Source organism: Pistacia vera, unplaced genomic scaffold, assembly GCF_008641045.1.
Source record: "Pistacia vera cultivar Batoury unplaced genomic scaffold, PisVer_v2 Contig154, whole genome shotgun sequence".
In the NCBI taxonomy this organism is placed as follows: Eukaryota; Viridiplantae; Streptophyta; class Magnoliopsida; order Sapindales; family Anacardiaceae; genus Pistacia; species Pistacia vera.
Window position 1 is genome coordinate 580,401 of NW_022195619.1, and position 20,397 is coordinate 600,797.

General features: G+C 36.1%; 1 protein-coding gene and 1 pseudogene across 1 annotated transcript; both read left to right on the top strand.

The window, feature by feature from the left end:
* Positions 1-173: 173 nt before the first annotated feature.
* On the top strand, positions 174-2,424 carry LOC116124629 (probable polygalacturonase). Its single transcript, XM_031410352.1, has 6 exons — positions 174-281; positions 699-1,025; positions 1,111-1,231; positions 1,308-1,482; positions 1,565-1,635; positions 1,730-2,424. The coding sequence occupies exons 1-6, from the start codon at positions 174-176 to the stop codon at positions 2,422-2,424; spliced, it is 1,497 nt and encodes a 498-aa protein (XP_031266212.1).
* Positions 2,425-4,242: 1,818 nt separating this feature from the next.
* On the top strand, positions 4,243-19,090 carry LOC116124630 (annotated as a pseudogene).
* Positions 19,091-20,397: the final 1,307 nt, after the last annotated feature.

Here is a 20,397-nt window from a genome sequence, read left to right on the forward strand (position 1 = left end):
TCAACATCACTTTTATCTCCACATCAAAACCCTTATCATCTCAAACTCTGATTGGCCGCTAATCGTCGACGTCACCATTTGTCTGCTTCACGATTTCCTACCCATATCGTAAGAGAGTGTTTGATTTTCAAACCTGTCGGTATGCTAATGTCACCAGTTAGACCAACCAGTCAATGGTCAGATTGAGAAACACCGGGAACCGGCCCCTTGACCAGGTCAAGGGGTGGGCCGGGTTTAAAACATTGCTTACAACTAAGAATAGTCAAAATCCTCCATTTAAGGTAATTCTATTATTTTTTTTCTCTTTTCATAGGAAGTCAAAGCATCAGTCTTAAAATAAAACGGCCTAGTTCTTACTTTAGAAATTTTGTTTCATTCCATGTTGATAAAACTTAAAAACTGCCCGTTATTATCGCTCGTTCAAAGAAGAAATAACCTTCAAAACAAACTCTAGTAACAAATCTGTTACCTTTCATATCTATATATATTCCCTCTTCTATAAGCCTGATCACAACACAATTCTGTTTTCAATAAAAAATGGAGTTGTGCCCAAAATCCAAAATTTACCAGGTAATTAAATGTTTAAATTTCTAGTTACTCCTCTTCTTCTTGCCTCATTCTCGTACGCAAAATTACGGAAACTTCTCTATTAGCTACTTGTTTCTTATTAATAATTTTTTTTTTTTTTTTTTTTTCAGATTACTGCGATTGTCTCAAGCATTTTGATATTGGAACTGCTAAGTTTACGGGTAGAAGGCAGTAGCCAAGTGGAGTACCCCATCTCATATCCTGCGATAAATTGTCGCAAACACTCTGCAGTGTTGACTGATTTTGGAGGTGTTGGTGATGGAAAAACTTCAAATACCAAGGCGTTTAATTCAGCAATTGCCAATCTAAGCCAATTTGCATCAGACGGTGGAGCTCAACTTATTGTTCCTCCAGGAAAATGGCTAACTGGCAGTTTTAATCTCACTAGTCATTTCACTTTATATATTCATAAGGATGCAGTTCTTCTTGCATCTCAGGTATTTTTTATTTCATATGTGAGAAAATATAATTAAATAAATATGTATTATTAGATTTATCAACCATAATATATTACATGTACAGGATGAAGCAGAATGGCCTCATCTTGCGGTGTTGCCATCTTATGGAAGAGGAAGAGATGGACCTGGTGGAAGATTTAGCAGCCTTATTTTTGGGACAAATTTAACTGACGTTGTTGTCACAGGTAAAACTAATTAATAAGAATTTAAATCTACATTTAAGGTACATTTAATAATGTATTATTTAACTATCATGCATAGGTGGCAATGGTACGATAGATGGTCAAGGTGCACCTTGGTGGATCAAATACCGTAGCAACCAATTAAACATCACTCGACCCTATCTTATTGAAATCATGTACTCTAATCACGTCCAGATATCCAATATAACTTTAATTAATTCTCCATCATGGAACGTTCATCCTATATACTGCAGGTTTGACCAAAAAATTTAATCCATATGATCTTATTCTTTTGTTTTTTGAAATTCTATATTTTAATCAAAACTAAAATTGCAGCAATGTGCTTGTCCAAGGCCTCACTATTCTTGCGCCAATTGATTCTCCTAATACAGATGGGATAAACCCAGGTTTTTATTTAATTATACATACAACGTCTCTTTTATAAGTGATTAGCTTATTCAACAACCATCATGAATATAATTCTATCTTTGGTGTTTTCAGATTCATGTACAAACACCATAATTGAAGATTGTTACATAGTCTCAGGGGATGACTGCATTGCAGTTAAAAGTGGATGGGATCAATATGGAACCAAATTTGGAATGCCAACGAAACACTTGATCATCAGAAGGCTAACCTGCATTTCACCGGATAGTGCTACCATAGCACTTGGCAGTGAGATGTCTGGTGGAATTAAAGATGTCCGAGCTGAAGATATCACAGCCATTGACACTCAATCTGGTGTGCGGATTAAAACTGCTATTGGAAGAGGAGGTTATGTGAAAGATATATATGTTAGGAGAATGACCATGAAGACTATGAAGTATGTCTTTTGGATGACAGGTTCTTATGGTTCACACCCAGACCCGAGCTTTGACCCAAAAGCACTTCCCGAAATTACAGGAATAAACTATAGAGACATCGTGGCTGAAAATGTCACATATTCAGCGAGACTTGATGGAATTCAAAATGACCCCTTTACTGGAATTTGCATTTCTAATGTAACGATTGGATTAACAGAAAAACCACAAAAACTTCAGTGGAACTGTACTGATGTTCAAGGATTTACAAGTCGTGTGACTCCTCCGGCCTGCAATTTATTACCTGAGAAAAAGGATAATACTGATTGCTTTTTCCCAAAAGATAAGTTACCCATTGAAAACGTTGAGTTGAAGACTTGTTTCATGAGTAAGTAGTTTGAGAGCGTGTACTTTATTGATAAATTATATAATGCAATTATTATTAAAATTTGATTTGTAAACTATATCATAATCTTCTATTGTTATAGAAAAAAATTGAAATGAGAATAAGAATTCGTTGTTTATCGAACGTTTTTGTTGAAGGTAGAAAAAAATAGATTTTATTACATATTGATGTAGAAAATAGTCTTTAAAAAAAAATCCTTATACAACTTGGTTTTATGTCAAAATGATCAGAGATCGGTTTTACAATATTATTTTTTTTCTCCTCTTTCTCAGCCTACAATTTTTTTTTTTTTTTTTTTTTACAACATTTTCAAATCCCTGTCTCAATTTTTTTCAATGCTTGCTCCCATATTTGGATGATTTGTCAAGAGCAAGTATTATGTTCTTTATGTTGTGATTTAAGTGGTGTAAGTGCAATAAAATAAACTAAGAAAAGACTGTAGAGTATGAAAGTAGATTTAAAGGGGATTGGAATAAGATCTTTGAATATATTTGTTAGAATTCTAGGGTTTACTTAGTAACTCTCAATTAACAAATAAATCAGTAGAGCTATGAGTAAATAAAGAGAATTAGCAAAAGAACACAAGACACAACAATTATAGTAGTTTGGCTTTGCAGCCTACATCCACTTTCCAAGGCTCACAATAGGGCATTCTCATTAATAACCAAAGTGTACAGGATGATGAACAAATCAGAGAAGAAAGACTTTACAAAAGGGAAAGAACACGCCCAATCCAAAAGCCCTAGGTTTTCCCAATATGAGATATGTTCTTTTCTTCAGCATCAATTGAAGTTAAATACACATGCACCCTTCCTTGATCAGCCTCCACCTGTCTTCGATCTCTCCATAACCGTAAGATGAATAACAATCTGTAAGATTCTTTTGGGGTCATAAACTGTCGCGGTAAAGAGAGAGGAAAGAGGGAGCTGAGCATGAGAAGTGTAATAGCCGAAACACAATATTCATATGGGCTTATCCAAAACAACGTCGCACTACTTATTTGACTTCTAACACCAAAGCTGACTTCCACCGTGGCAAATAAGAAGCCACATCATCACAATATTTATCTTGGATCTCGCCAATTGTTTGTGTCTTTAGAATGAAAGGGGGGAGGGTATTTATCGCTATCACCCCCCACTTGCACCCCTACAACTTGACAACTTGTCAAGTTGCCCTCGAATTTTTCAAATTGGTGTGGTTCATGATTTACAACACTCCCTCTTGAACATCCACCATTTGCAAAATAATTGCATTTAACCTTACTCAAGGAAAACCTAATGGGACACAAACCTTAGTAAAGAGACACAAATTGATAGGCCTCCCATTAGTAAAGTATATCATTATAAATGGTATAAAGGGAACAAGGGCACTATGGTGATGGGTGTGTAAGATGCATGGGTGCTAGTGGGAGTTGGTTGGGTAACATTCACGTGTTAAGGGAATCAAGTTGTTAATAGAATGAATATTTAGTTGAGTGGATTAGTATATAAAGGGAGGTGCGTTTAGGGGGAGGATAGATATAATTTTACAAAGGTCACTAGGGAGGTCCCTAACTCCTTGAACTGCTGGGAATTATCTGTTCTTAGTTATTTTGGGTGATTGAAACCATTTCTCATTATCAATTATCTGATTCAATACAATATTGGTTATTTTCAGATTTGATTTGTCTTTTCTTGTGTAATTCTTGGATTGTTTGTTATTGGTTTTGTTTTAATTTGACAAGGTTCCCATCAAATTTGTATTAGAGCCTTGTCTGGGTAATGACTAAAATGAAAATGGAATAGAGGGTAGATGGATTGGAGAAGGAGATGGAGAAAGTGGAAACAGAAATGGGGAATGTGAAGGAAGAACAGGGAAGCATCAAGGGATACCTCCTTGAGCTTCGCAAATGGATGAGGTTGAAGGAGGAAAGGGAGGCGAGTACGAGTCGTGATAAGGGAAAAACATCTAACGTTGAGCACCCAAACAGTGGCAATAGTGGGGTGATTGATTGAACAAAAGAAACCGAAAATTCAAAGGATGAGAAGAGGATTAAGAAACTAGAGTTACCGGTGTTCAACGGGGAAGATCTATACGACTGGACCTTCAAGGTTGACCGATATTTTGCGGTGAATTGTTATGAGGCTGAAGAGAAGGTGGAATTCATGGCCGCTTGTATGGAGGGACGCACCTTGAACTAGTATCAGTGGGTGGAGTCAAAAGCACCGATCAGTTCGTTGGAAGCCTTAAAAGTTACTTTGATTGAGAGATTCAAGCCTTCCTTCAAAGGGTCAGCATATGAAGCTCTGGTGGCTCTAAGACAAACTGGTACAGTTACAAAATACAAAGAAAACTTTGAGGCTCATGCAGCACCCTTACGTGAGGTAGAATAAGACCTTTTAATAGGGATCTTCACGAATGGGCTAAAAGAAGAAATAAGGGTTGAAAAGCGTTTGAATTAGCCCACTTCACTATTTGCACTAATGGATCAGGCCCATCAGGTGGAAGAGAAGAATTGGGTTTTAGAAAGGAATCAACCTAGGTTTTTCAAGGCCCAAAACAACAGGCTGGATAATTACACTTGGGTCACACCAAGCCCAAAACCTGTGTGCCCAAATACACGGGTTAATTCTTTGCGAAATCCAAAGTTGGATCAAAATTTCTTTCCCAATCGATTTCACAACCGTCGAGAACAACCGATAGAGCCAACTCCACTTAGTTTTCTATGAGAGAATTTTCGACGAATGACTAGTGCTAAGCTATAGTCACTACAACAAAAAGGACTTTTAGCTACAATTTTGTTAACGACGATTTTAAAATTCATCGCCAAAGGTAATTAGTAGCGACAAAATATGAAATTCATCGCCAATAGTTTTGCGGACTTTCTAATCCTCACACGAGATGGCGGGAAACAAATTGGCGACAGACTTAGCGACGACATAATTCATCATATAATGTTTTTTACGATGAAAATACAAAAAGCGACGCCCAAGTTGTTTTCACAACGTAACCATATGTCGACGTGGATACTTTTTAGAGACGAAAATAGTACAAAATGTAGCCAAAAGTATTTAGCAACGCAAATGCACAGTGCCATAAAATGTGATTGGCGACAAAAATATAGAAAGCGATGCCAAAGACGTTTAGCTATGCAACAAAATGCCCATCGTAACAGCTTTTTGGCAACGAAAATATAGAAAGCAATGCCAAAGACATTTAGCTACTGGACAGAAGGCCCGTCATAACAGCTGTTTGGCGACGAAAATATAGAAAGAGACGCCAAAGACATTTGGCTACGCAACAAAAGGCTCGTTGTAACAGCTTTTTGGCGACAAGAATATAAAAAACAATGCAAAATCCATTTGGCTACGCAACAAATAGTTCATCGGAAAACGTTTTTGGCGACGCAAATATAAAAAAAAATGCCAAAGACATTTAGCTACGGAACAAAAGGCCCGTCGTAATAGCTTTTTGACGACGAAAATATAGAAAGTGGCGCAAAAGACATTTAGCTACGCAACAAAAGGCCCGTCATAATAGCTTTTTGGTGACAAAAATATAAAAAACGATGCAAAATCCATTTGGCTACGCAACAAATAGTTCGTCGGAAAACGTTTTTGGCGATGCAAATATAAAAAAAAAAAAAAAAAGGTCAAAAACATATTGCGACGCAATTTATGTTTCATTGTGAAAACGTTTTGGTGTTGATTTTCTTAAAATCGTTGCCATTAGTACGTTAGAATTTAATTTTTAATGTAATTTATATTTATATGACAATAACTGAAAGTGTAAAACCAATCAGTAATAAAAGAAATCAAAATTAAAAACAGTGTCAACTGTCAATATAAAAACTAATATCTTAGAAGTTTGGCTCTTGAATTTGACATTCAAGCATGTAAGTCAATTTAAGAATGTTGCTAGTAAAGAATTTATTGTTTCACTTAATAGATTGGGTTGGTTATTATTTAATACTCATTTAAAGCCTTGATCTATAAATATATATAAATATTTATTAAAAGCTAATGACAATGCTCTTATTATTATTATTATTTATTTTGTAAATATGAAAAGCACCATGGGGTAAATTGTTTTTCAGGTTTTCACTGTTGGTAGCTTATATTTGGTACTTGTTTGTTGCTGTTTGGGATCATTATTATTATTTTTACAATATATATTATAATAAATTTATAATATTATTTAATATTTATATTTAAATGTCAAATTTAGTACATTAAATAATATTTATTAATATTAAAGCAAACAAATCAAAATTAATGCANAGAAAATTGAATCTATAATGATTAAGCTTTACTTTATATCTTATTCTTTTTAATCAAGTTTGAAGAAGAACATTTATTACATATTGGTGTTGAAAATTGTCAATAGGAGTTTTATAATGGTTCAGATGCTTAAAGCGAATTCTACATCCACTGTAATTGTATATATAAACATTTTTCTGATCGTGACACAAGCTTACAAGAGGTCACGAGCTGCGATCTGTGGTTACAAGTCTTTGTGTTTTGAGAGAATGTTAAGCTAGTCTCTTTCTAGTAGTGTGTCTTTGCTAATTTTCACAATTTTTCTTTGTAAAAATTCATGTCTCACATCTCTTTTGTGAGGAAGAGCTACCTATTTATACCCGTTTTGCTCAAGGTAATGATTACATTTTGCAAGTGGTAATGGTATGCCATCGTGAAGATCATTCTTACATTCCCATTCATTGAGAACTCTCAAGTATATCCTTAAAATTAAATGGGGCTTGGGCAGGTGTGCAAACCAAATTCACTCAGGCACAAATTCTTAGGACGGTTTGGGTTTTTTACAGCTATATATATTCCTTTTGCCTTTGGATACATGTTGAGTTTTGGATGGTTTGGTTTGCTGGATTTTGATTGGTGCTTAATGACATCAGCGCATGTTAGCCCTTATTTTTAGGCAAAACATTGTGAAAACTATATGTTTCTCTAGTTCCTTCCTATTGGCTACGAATTTTCACATCACAAGCATAACGATACAAGCAATTAGACTATAGATGTGTGTCTTATAAAATCTATTGAAAAGAAGCCATTTTAGTTTATTAAACTAAAATTGCTTTCCACCTATTAGATATTTGGGGTGTTTGTGCAGGATTTCAAACCTGTAGGGACTTATGTGTAACTATTAGGGGTGCTTTTGCTAGATTTCAAACTTTTTACATGTTGACATCACGGGTTTGACTTGCCGATCAACCTAGGACCCAGCCACTTTATCAGGTTTCAAAACCTTGATTCTAATTTCTTTTATACTAATTAAAAATCTGAGTCTAACACTTCATCCAAATAATAATAAAGTTTTATTAATTGTAAACAAGGAACAAATTCATTTTTATAACTTTTTTTCCTCAAAACATACAACCAATGTTTTAAANAATTTCAATGATTATGAAAATTTAGGATTAGGTAATGAAGATCTAAGGTTAAGATTTATGTAAAATTAAATCCCTTTACCAACATTTGTATAATTCTAGAAAAGTGCTATCTTTGCAAAGACCCATATAAAGAGGGCTACAAAGTGACATTATCCAGAAGAAAAAAACAAAGAAAAAACAGAAAAAGAGAGGGAGAGGGACAGAGAAAAATCATGAAAATCAAGGGTGGGGATTGTTTTTGTATACCCCCTTTGTATGTATCTTTATAAAACTAGCATTGCTCATAATTCTAATGTAACTAATGGATTGACAACGAAACCAAAAAAACAATGGAATTGTACAGAGGTTCAGAGATTTACAAATCTTTTGACTCCTCCAGCGTGCAATTTGTTATTAGATGTTGAAGTGAAGACTAAAACGATGCAATTTTGAAACACGAATGAAACGTTGCACTTTGATATTTGTCTATAATGAATCCTGATCGTTGATCCAAATCTGATCTGATGGCTGAGAAACTTCATTAAGTCAACACTATAAAAAGGGGCAATGTACAGTAAAATAAAGTTTGCTTTTTTGTCTCTAGTTGAATAGCTTTTACATTCACCTTTTTCTATCTGTTAAAGGTCTTAGATTGATCTTTGAAATCTTTGTAACTTGTGTGATTGGGTAATCTGTTAGTTAATCAGGAGGGCTTTTTTGCTCTTGTTCTTGGGGATTCTAGGTGAGTATCTCTAGGATTAGTTACTGTGAAGATTTCTTGTAATCATTAAGAGTTTGATTGGGCTTCTACTTGTTCTTGGTTGAATCTTGTTCTAATAAGTAGTGCAGCGAGCTATCCCATTTCCGAAGCTCAACGTGGATGTAACTTATTCAATTTGGATAAGTGAACCATGGTCAAATCTGTGTGTTGTGTTGGTTCTTGCTTTTCTTTATGGCTTGTGTGATATTTGATCTATGGGTATTATAGTTTGGTTACAACACTAGAGAAGTAACATAATGATTTTTTTTTTCCCGTGAGGATAAGCTACCCATGGACGAAGTTAAGCTGCAAAGTTGCTCTACAACTTAGTTTGAGAGGAGATTTATCCACCTCGTATATTTACAATGGTTTATAGTTGATCCATGCTGCTTCTACTTATAATATGTTAAAAATTGAATCTATAGATTAAGCTTATTTATATTCTATTCTTTTTAATCAAGTTTGAAGAAGAACATTTATTACATATTGGTGTTGAAAATTGTCAATAGGAGTTTTTATATGGTTCAGATGCTTAAAGCGAATTCTACATCCACTGTATGTATATATAAACATTTTCGATCGTGACACAAGCTTACAAGAGGTCACGATGTGCGACTTGTGGTTACAAGTCTTGTGTTTTGAGAGAATGTTAAGCTAGTCTCTTTCTAGTAGTGTGTCTTTGCTAATTTTCACAATTTTTCTTTGTAAAAATTCATGTCTCACATCTCTTTGTGAGGAAGAGCTACCTATTTATACCCTGCTCAAGGTAATGATTACATTTGCGAAGTGGTAGGTATGCCATCGTGAAGATCATTCTTACATTCCCATCATTGAGAACTCTCAAGTATATCCTAAAATTAAATGGGGCTTGGGCAGGTGGGAACCAAATTCACTCAACAAATTTTAGGACGTTTGGGTTTTTTACAGCTATATTATTCCTTTTGCCTTTGGATACATGTGAGTTTTGGATGGTTTGGTTTGCTGGTTTGATTGGTGCTTAATGACATCAGCGCATGTTAGCCCTTATTTTTAGGCAAACATTGTGAAACTATATGTTTCTCTAGTTCCTTCCTATTAGCTACGAATTTTCACATCACAAGCATAACGATACAGCATTAGACTATAGATGTGTGTCTTATAAAATCTATTGAAAAGAAGCCATTTTAGTTTATTAAACTAAATGCTTTCACCTATTAGATATTGGGGTGTTTGTGCAGGATTTCAAACTGTGGGACTATGTGAACTATTAGGGGTGCTTTTGCTAGATTTCAAACTTTTTACATGTTGACATCACGGGTTTGACTTGCCGATCAACCTAGGACCCAGCCACTTTATCAGGTTTCAAAACCTGATTCTAATTTTTTTATACTAATTAAAAATCTGAGTCTAACACTTCATCCAAATAATAATAAAGGTTATTAATTGTAAACAAGGAACAAATCATTTTTATAACTTTTTTCCTCAAACATACAACCAATGTTTTAAACCCGAATCGACAAGCCGATGGGACTTAGAACCGACACTAACTTCGGTTCGGGTCCCCCCCCCCCCCCCCCAAAAAAAACCCGGAATAGCCACTAGCTGGATTGGGCCAGATTTGGACCGACAAATTAGTAGCGAACAGACGGTCCAACTAACCTGGTAGCTAAACCAAGCCACCAAAACCTTGATTGGTAGATTCCTCCGCGATTCTAAAAGCAACTTCAGATGCCAACCATCCCCACTGACCACCACCATGATCACCTCCTTCCACATCAAAACCCACATCATCCGAAAGTCGCATTAGTCACTAATCGTGCGCGTCGTGTTGCCAATGCCTGCTTCGAGAAAACAGGCAGATTCCTCCTAATTCCGACGATTTCGGCGCCAACCACCCAGCCGACACCATCATCAACATCACTTTATCTCCACATCAAAACCCTTATCTATCAAACTCTGATTGGCCGCTAATCGTCGACGTCACCATTTGGTGCTTCACGTTCCTACCCATACGTAAGAGAGTGTTTGTGATTTCAAACCTGTCGGATATGCTAATGTCACCAGTTTGACCAACCAGTCCAACTGGTCAGATTGAAAAAACCGGGAACCGCCCCTGACCAGGTCAAGGGGTGGGCCGGGTTTTAAAACATTGCTTCAACAAGAATAGTCAAATCCTCCATTTAAGGTAATTCTATTATTTTTTTTCTCTTTCATAGGAAGTCAAAGCATCAGTCTTAAAATAAAACGGCTCGTTCTTACTTTAGAAATTTTGTCATTCCATGTTGATAAAATTAAAAACTGCCCGTTATTATCGCTGGTTCAAATTAAGAAGAAAATAACCTTCAAAACAAACTCTAGTAACAATCAGTTACCTTTCATATCTATATATATTCCTCTTCTATAAGCCTGATCACAACACAATTCTGTTTTCAATAAAAGATGGAGTTGTGCCCAAGATCCAAAATTTACCAGGTAATTAAATGTTTAAATTTCTAGTTACTCCTCTTCTTCTTGCCTCATTCTCGTACGCAAATACGGAAACTTCTCATTAGCTACTTGTTTCTTATTAAAATTTTTTTTTTTTTTTTTTTTTTTCAGATTACTGCGATTGTCTCAGCATTTTGATATTGGAACTGCTAGTTTACGGGTAGAAGGCAGTAGCCAAGTGGAGTACCCCATCTCATATCCTGCGATAAATTGTCGCAAACACTCTGCAGTGTGACTGATTTTGGAGGTGTTGGTGATGGAAAAACTAAATACCAAGGCGTTTAATTCAGCAATTGCCAATCTAAGCCAATTTGCATCAGACGGTGGAGCTCAACTTATTGTTCCTCCAGGAAATGGCTAACTGGCAGTTTTAATCTCACTAGTCATTTCACTTATTATTCATAAGGATGCAGTTCTTCTTGCATCTCAGGTATTTTTTATTTCATATGTGAGAAAATATAATAAAAATATGTATTATGATTATAAACCATATATATTACATGTACAGGATGAAGCAGAAATGGCCTCATTGCGGTGTTGCCATCTTATGGAAGAGGAAGAGATGGCCTGGTGGAAGATTTGCAGCCTATTTTTGGGACAAATTTAACGACGTTGTTGTCACAGGTAAAACTAATTAATAAGAATTTAAACTACTATTAAGGTACATTTATAAGTTATTTAACTATCAGCATAGGTGGCATGGTACGATAGAGGTCAAGGTGCACCTTGGGGATCAAATACCGTAGCAACCAATTAAACATCACTCGACCCTATCTTATTGAAATTATGTACTCAATCACGTCCAGATATCCAATATAACTTTATTAATTCTCCATCATGGAACGTTCATCCTATATCTATGCAGGTTTGACCAAAAATTTAATCCATATGATCTTATTCTTTGTTTTTTGAAATTCTATATTTTAATCAAAACTAAAATTGCAGCAAGTGCTTGTCCAAGGCCTCACTATTCTGCGCCAATGATTCTCCTAATACAGATGGGATAAACCCAGGTTTTTATTAATTATACATACAACACGTCTTTTATAAGTGATTAGCTTATTCAACAACCATCATGAATATATTCTATCTTTGGTGTTTTCAGATTCATGTACAAACACCATAATTGAAGAGTGTACATAGTCTCAGGGATGACTGCATTGCAGTTAAAAGTGGATGGATCAATATGGAACCAAATTGGAATGCCAACGAAACACTTGATCATCAGAAGGCTAACCTGCATTTCACCGGATAGTGCTACCATAGCACTTGGCAGTGAGATGTCGGTGGAATTAAAGATGTCCGAGCTGAAGATATCACAGCCATTGACACTCAATCTGGTGTGCGGATTAAAACTGTCTGGAAGAGGAGGTTATGTGAAAGATATATATGTTAGGGAATGACCATGAAGACTATGAAGTATGTTTTGGATGACAGGTTCTTATGGTTCACACCAGACCCGAGCTTTGACCCAAAGCACTTCCCGAAATTACAGGAATAAACTATAGAGACATCGTGGCTGAAAATGTCACATATTCAGCGAGACTTGATGGAATTCAAAATGACCCCTTTAGGAATTTGCCTTTCATGTAACGATTGATTACGAAAAACCACAAAAATTCAGTGGAACTGTACTGATGTTCAAGGATTTACAAGTCGTGGGACTCCTCGGCCTGCAATTTATTACCTGAGAAAAAGGTAATACTGATTGCTTTTCCCAAAATAAGTTACCCATTGAAAACGTTGAGTTGAAGACTTTTCATGACTAAGTAGTTGAGAGCGTGTACTTTATTGATAAATTATATAATGCAATTATTATTAAAATTTGATTTGGTAAACTATATCATAATCTTCTATTGTTATAGAAAAAAATTGAAATGAGAATACGAATTCGTTGTTTATCGAACGTTAGTTGAAGGTAAAAAAATGATTTTATTACTATTGATTTAGAAAATAATCTTTAAAAAAAATTCTTACAACTTGGTTTTATGTCAAAATGACAGGACCGTCTTACAAAATTATTTTTTTTTCTCCTCTCTCAGCCTACATTTTTTTTTTTTTTTTTTTTTTTTTTTTGCTTATTTAACATTTTCGAATCCTTGTCTATTTGTTTCAACGCTTGCTCCCATATTTGGATGATTGTCAAGAACAGTTTATGTTATTTTGTGTGATTTAAGTGGTGTAAGTGCAATAAAATAAACTAAGAAAAGACTGTAGAGTATGAAAGTAGATTTAAAGGGGATTGGAATGAGAATCTTTGAATATATTTGTTAGAATTCTAGGGTTTACTTACTAACTCTCAATTAACAAATAAATCAGTAGAGCTATGAGTAAATAAGAGAATTAGCCAAAGAAACACAAGACACAACAATATAGTGGTTCGGCTTTGTAGCCTACATCCTTTCCAAGGCTCACAATAGGGCATTCTCATTAATAACCAAAGTGTACAAGATGATGAACAATCAAAGAAGAAAGACTTTACAAAAGGGAAGAACACAACCCAATCCAAAACCCTAGGTTTTTCCAATATGACATCTGTTCTTTCTTCAACATCAATTGATGTTAATACACATGCACCCTTCCTTGATCGCTCCACTTGTCTTCGATCTCTCCATAACCGTAAGATGAATAGCAATCTGGAAGATTCTTTTGGGGTCATGAACTGTCGAGTAAAGAGAGAGGAAAAGGGGAGCTGAGCATGAGAAGTGTGATAGTCGAAACACAATATCCCTAGGGCTTATCCAAAACGACGTCGCACTACCTGTTTGACTTCTAACACCAAAGTTGACTTCCACCATGGCAAATAAGAAGCACATCATCACAATATTTATCTTGGATCTCGCAATTGTTTGTGTCTTTAGAATGAAGGGGGGGAGGGTATTTATCGCATCACCCCCACTTGCACCCTACAACTGACAACTGTCAGTCAAGTTGCCCTCGAATTTTTCAATTGTGTGTGGTCATGATTTACAACACTCCCTCTTGAACATCCACCATTTGCAAATAATTGCATTTAACCTTACTCAAGGAAAACCAAGGGACACAAACCTTAGTAAAGAGACACAAATTGATAGGCCTCCCATTAGTAAAGTATACATATAAAAGGTATAAAGGGAACAAGGGCACTATGGTGATGGGTGTGTAAGATGCATGGGTGCTAGTGGGAGTTGGTTGGGTACATTCACGTGTTAGGGAATCAAGTTGTTAATAGAATGAATATTTAGTTGAGTGGATTAGTATATAAAGGGAGGTGCGTTTAGGGGGAGGATAGATATAATTTTACAAAGGTCCACTAGGGAGGTCCCTAACTCCTTGAACTGTCGGGAATTACTGTTCTTAGTTATTTGGGTGATTGAAACCATTTCTCATTATCAATTATCTGATTCAATACAATATTGGATTTTCAATTTGATTTGTTTTTCTTGTGAAATTCGGATTGTTTGTTATTGGTTTGTTTTAATTGACAAGGTTCCCATCAAATTTGTATTAGAGCCTTGTCGGGTATGACTAAAAGAAAATGGAATAGAGGGTAGATGGATTGGAGAAGGAGAAGGAGAAAGTGGAAACAGAAAGGGGAATGTGAAGGAAGAACAGGGAAGCATCAAGGGATACCTCCTTGAGCTTCGCAAATGATGGTTGAAGGAGGAAAGGGAGGCGAGTGAGTCGTGATAAGGGAAAAACATCTAACGTTGACACCCAAACAGTGGCAATAGTGGGGTGATTGATTGAACAAAAAGAACCGAAAATTCAAAGGATGAGAAGAGGATTAAGAACTGAGTTACCGGTGTTCAACGGGGAAGATCTATACGACTGGACCTTCAAGGTTGACCAATATTTTGCAGTGAACTGTATGAGGCTGAAGAGAGGTGGAAGTCACGGCCGCTTGTATGGAGGGACGCACCTTGAACTAGTATCAGTGGGTGGAGTCAAAAGCACGATCAGTTCGTTGGAAGCCTTAAAAGTTACTTGATTGAGAGATTCAAGCCTTCCTTCAAAGGGTCAGCATATGAAGCTCTGGTGGCTTAAGACAAACTGGTACACGTTACAAAATACAAAGAAAACTTTGAGGTCATGCAGCACCTTCAGTGAGGTAGAATAAGACCTTTTAATAGGGATCTTCACGATGGGCTAAAAGAAGAAAAAAGGTTGAAAAGCGTTTGAATTAGCCCACTTCACTATTTGCACTAATGGATCAGGCCCATCAGGTGGAAGAGAAGAATGGGTTTAGAAAGGAATCAACTCGGTTTTTCAAGGCCCAAACAACAGGCTGGATAATTACACTTGGGTACACCAAGCCCAAAACCTGTGTGCCCAAATACACGGGTTAATTCTTTGCGAAATCCAAAGTTGGATCAAAATTTCTTTCCCAATCGATTTCACAAACGTCGAGAACAAACGATAGAGCCAAACTCCACTTAGTTTTCTTGAGAGAATTTCGACGAATGACTAGTGCTAAGCTATAGTCACTACAACAAAAAGGACTTTTAGCTACAATTTTGTTAACGACGATTTAAAATCATCGCCAAAGGTAATTAGTAGCGACAAATATGAAATTCATCGCCAATAGTTTTGCGGACTTTCTAATCCTCACACGAGGATGGCGGGAAACAAATTGGCGACAGACTTAGCGACGACATAATTCATCATAAATGTTTTTACGATGAAAATACAAAAAGCGACGCCCAAGTTGTTTTACACACGTAACCCTATGTCGAGTGGATACTTTTAGAGACGAAATAGTACAAAATGTAGCCAAAAGTATTTAGCAACGCAAATGCACAGTGCCATTATGTGATTGGCGACAAAAATATAGAAACGTGCCAAAGACGTTTAGCTATGCAACAAAATGCCCATCGTAACAGCTTTTTGGCAACGAAAATATAGAAGCATGCCAAAGACATTTAGCTATGGACAGAAGGCCCGTCATAACAGCTGTTTGGCGACGAATATAGAAAGAGACGCCAAAGACATTGGCTACGCAACAAAAGGCTCGTTTGAACAGCTTTTGGCGACAGAATATAAAAACAATGCAAAATCCATTTGGCTACGCAACAAAAGTTCATCGGAAAACGTTTTTGGCGACGCAAATATAAAAAAAAATGCCAAAGACATTTAGCTACGGAACAAAAGGCCCGTCGTAATAGCTTTTTGACACGAAAATATGAAAGTGGCGCCAAAGACATTTAGCTACGCAACAAAAGGCCCGTTATAATAGCTTTTGGTGACAAAATATAAAAAACGTGCAAAATCCATTTGGCTACGCAACAAATAGTTCGTCGGAAACGTTTTTGGCGATGCAAATATAAAAAAAAAAAAAAAAAGGTCAAAAACATATTGCGACGCAATTTATGTTTCATGTTGAAAACGTTTTGGTGGTGATTTTCTTAAAATCGTTGCCAAGTACGTTAGAATTTAATTTTAATGTAATTTATATTAGACAATAACTGAAAGTGTAAACCCATCAGTAATAAAAGAAATCAAAATTAAAAAACGTGTCAACTGTCAATATAAAAAATATATCTGAGTTGGCTCTTGAATTTGACATTCAAGCATGTAAGTCAATTTAAGAATGTGCTAGTAAGAATTTATTGTTTCACTTAATAGATGGGTTGGTTATTATTAATACTCATTTAAGCCTTGATCTAAAATATATATAATATTTATTAAAAGATATGACAATGCTCTATTATTATTTATTATTATTTGTAAATATGAAAGCACCATGGGGTAAAGTTTTTCAGGTTTTCACTGTTGGTAGCTTATATTGGTACTTGTTTGTTGCTGTTTGGGATCATTATTATATTTTACAATTATATTATAAAAATATAATATATTTAATATTTATATTTAAATGTCAAATTTAGTACATTAAATAATATTTATATATTAAAGCAAACAAATCAAAATTAATGCATAAAGAAAATCACCTCACAATTTACATAAGAAACAATAATAAATATTATTAATTCTCAATGTCATCTTCAACTTGTCATTTTCACTTTATATCTCATCACTAACTCTACTATGGCTCCATAAATTGAACAACTTCTGGTTCCACCATCCACCCTACGAAGTTCTTCTTGTCATTACTTCTGATTAATATGAAAACTAAATTCATCTAATATTGGTTGATATGCATCATGAGTTGTCAATTGATCTTCCTCAATTTTATTGGGAATGTCATACAAATGCCTATGTTGCACCTTTGTATAACTTTCCAAACCGAGATGATGTGTAATCTAGTTTCAAAGAGAACCGGTCTGTTAAAGGTACCGATTTGGTCCGACAGCTGGTACGATTCGGTTCTTAAGTTGTGGATTTAGGAATTCAACATCATAAGGAAACGCACTGATACAGGGTAAACCACACCAGGACCCTACGACGAAAAAAACTCATTCCTTGATCTGCAGAGAAGGAGTAGAAAAGCTTGACAAATTTTCTTAACTGTTTTCAAAAAACTGTCAAGAATTGTAATTCTTGATTGATTGTTGACCATTTATGAACTGTTAAGAATTTAAAATAATCCTTGACCATTTTGGATGATTCTTGACAGTTATTAACTGTCAATGAATTGGTTAAAAATAAATTTTGTAAATCTTGTTTTTGACTAATGTAGTCTAAATCTTTAACAGTTTTTAACTATCAAAGATTAAGTATATAAAAAACAAAAAACAAAAAACAAAATTTGCCTTTTTTTGCCACCAATTTTTCATTCACTATTCCCATAATTTTTTCCTTAAAACTTATGATTACCCTCTATTTCACTCATTTTTGCAAACCCTCATAGTCAACCTATTTCCAGCACTGGAAAACAAGTTCTCGTTTCTACCTGTCTTGTTCAGTAGACGACGACTCACTCAGTGACTTTGGCGCTTACCTCGTGTCTATTCTGACGGAGTTTGTTAACTTCGGTGAGTTCTTGTCAAGACGTATCCCCAACACCCAAATGTAGGGGTGTTCAAAAACATGTAGAAACCGAACCGAACCGAGAACCGAAGTGGTTTTCCGGTTATCCAGGAAACAGGTTCGGTTTTGGTCCATAGAAATAGAGAAAACCGAATTTCCAGTTTTATTAAAAAAAATTAAAAAGTAAACAATTTTTCGTTAAAATTAAAAAAAAATTAAAAAGATTATAAATCTAAAATTAAAGAAAATCAAAACCCCAAACCCGGTTTTTAAAATAAATGAAATATAACAATTTTTCCCACCTCAAAATTTTCACCAAGGCAAATTCTCCAACCCATTTTTCATTAAGTCAAAGCTAGGGTTATAAACTATTAGAATAACCCATTTCTTCTACCCAAAATTCCGGCGCCCAAAATAACTCTCTCTTCTTTCGCCGACCCACTTCGTCAATTTTCTTGTTTTTTCAATAAACCTTTTGAAATTTCAGATGCACTGTTCTGGAATTGAGGGTTTTCTTTCCTGGAATTTTGGGTTTTTCTTGTAAGTAGTCTATCTTATAGGAATGGGTTTGAATTTTCGTAATGATATTTGGGGTTCATGGAGTTTTAGCGGTTTAGACAAGGAATCAGAGAAGAGTATTGGTGTGAGTTGCGATGACATCTAGGGTTCATGGAGTTTTAGCAGTTTAAATAATGACTTTTTAGATAAGGAATCGAAGGATAGTTTTGACCAAGAATTGGGTGGCGCTGTGGATGAGTTGCCTATGCCTACGTTCACGGCAATCATTCAAGATTTTGAGACGGATATAGGAGGTTTATGGGGGTGTGAGAGTGAGAAACACAATGGAGATCAAAAATCCTTTTCTGGTCTCAATTTGGTGAGGTTTCAACAAGGGAAGGGTAACTTGCAATTTGATAAAATATCGATTCCAATTAGTAGTTTTAGTCAAATTGGGATTGGTAATGGGGTTTCTTATGGTGATAATTTTGGTTGTGGTGGGAATGTGAATGTGAATGTGAATGTGAATGTGAATGATGGGGTTGTTTGTAATAATGAGGCTGAGGAAGTTTGTTTCGACTATGTTGGAGGAAGTGTTCCACATGATACCTTATTTTTTTGCTCTGGGTTATCTGGGAGTGAAAGACCTTCTTTCGGTTGAAAGAGTTTGTAGGTCATTGCGTGATGCAGTTAGGACTAATCCTTTGTTATGGAGGAGCATTCACATAGATCAACCTTTGAGTTCGAAGATCAGTGATGATGCTCTTGTGAAGTTAACTGGCAGGGCAGTTGGTACTCTTCAATGCTTGAGTCTTGTGAACTGTTGTAGAATAACCGATATTGGTTTGAAGCGTGTTGTCATGAACTTAACTTCTTTGCTAAGTTCGTGCGGCCTTAACCCTTCGGAAATGAGTTAAGCAGCCTAATGCTCACACAAACTCACAGGCTAAAAGTATATAAATGAGAGAGAAGTGTAGAGAAAATATAAACTCTGTATTGATGGAATTCCACTTATGAACTTTACATGGTGGAGTTGCCTATTTATAGGCTCAAGCTCCTCAAATTAATATGACTAAGCTACATAAGAAAACCCTAGGTGTCAAACATTGGTGCAGCCTTGGAAATGAATGTCTTGGTTGGCGAGCATTGGTGCAACCTTGGAAACTAAGGTGCTTAGTCTCCGAACCTAGCTGCTAAGTCGTTAACTTAGCTATTAAGTTAACTTAGCTCTTAAGTCTGCTTCACCCTGAAGTATACTTAATCAGTAAGCAACGTGAACGTGCAGCATGCTTGAGTCGGCAAGCAGCTTGGTCGTGACATTCTCCCACACCTAATGATGCGACGCCCTCGTCGCACTATCCTTATAGCGTAGGATTGAGTCTTGGAATTGCCATAATGAGTCTTTGGTCTCCCAACTGGCCTCAGTATCAGGAAGTCCCTTCCATTTGATGAAGTACTCCCGGTAATTTGGCACTCCTCGTTGGTGAATGACTCTGTCGGCAAGTATTTCTTCAACTTCCTTGTCAAAGGATATTACAACAGCTGTTGGTGCTTGTTTAGAGACTCCTCGGGATGGCTCCTCCGGGTCTTCATGGAATGGCTTTAACAAGCTTACATGGAAGACCGGGTGTATCTTCAGTTTCGGAGGAAGTTGGAGTTGATACGAAACTTTGCCGATGCGTTGTATCACTTGAAAGGGCCCTTCATATTTGCGCACGAGGCCTTTGTGCACCTTCCTTAATGTCTTGAACTGCTGGGGCAGTAGCTTTACGAGAACAAGATCACCTTCTTGGAACTCAACATGCCTTCTTTTCTTGTCAGCCCACTTTTTCATTCTCTTTGCTGCCTTATGTAGGGCTGCACGAGCAAGTTCAGTTTGTTCGTGCCATGACTTAGCTAACCTGAAGGCTGCAGGGCTCTTCCCATCATAGCGTGTGGCTAGGGAAAGAGGTGTGTTCGGTTGTCGTC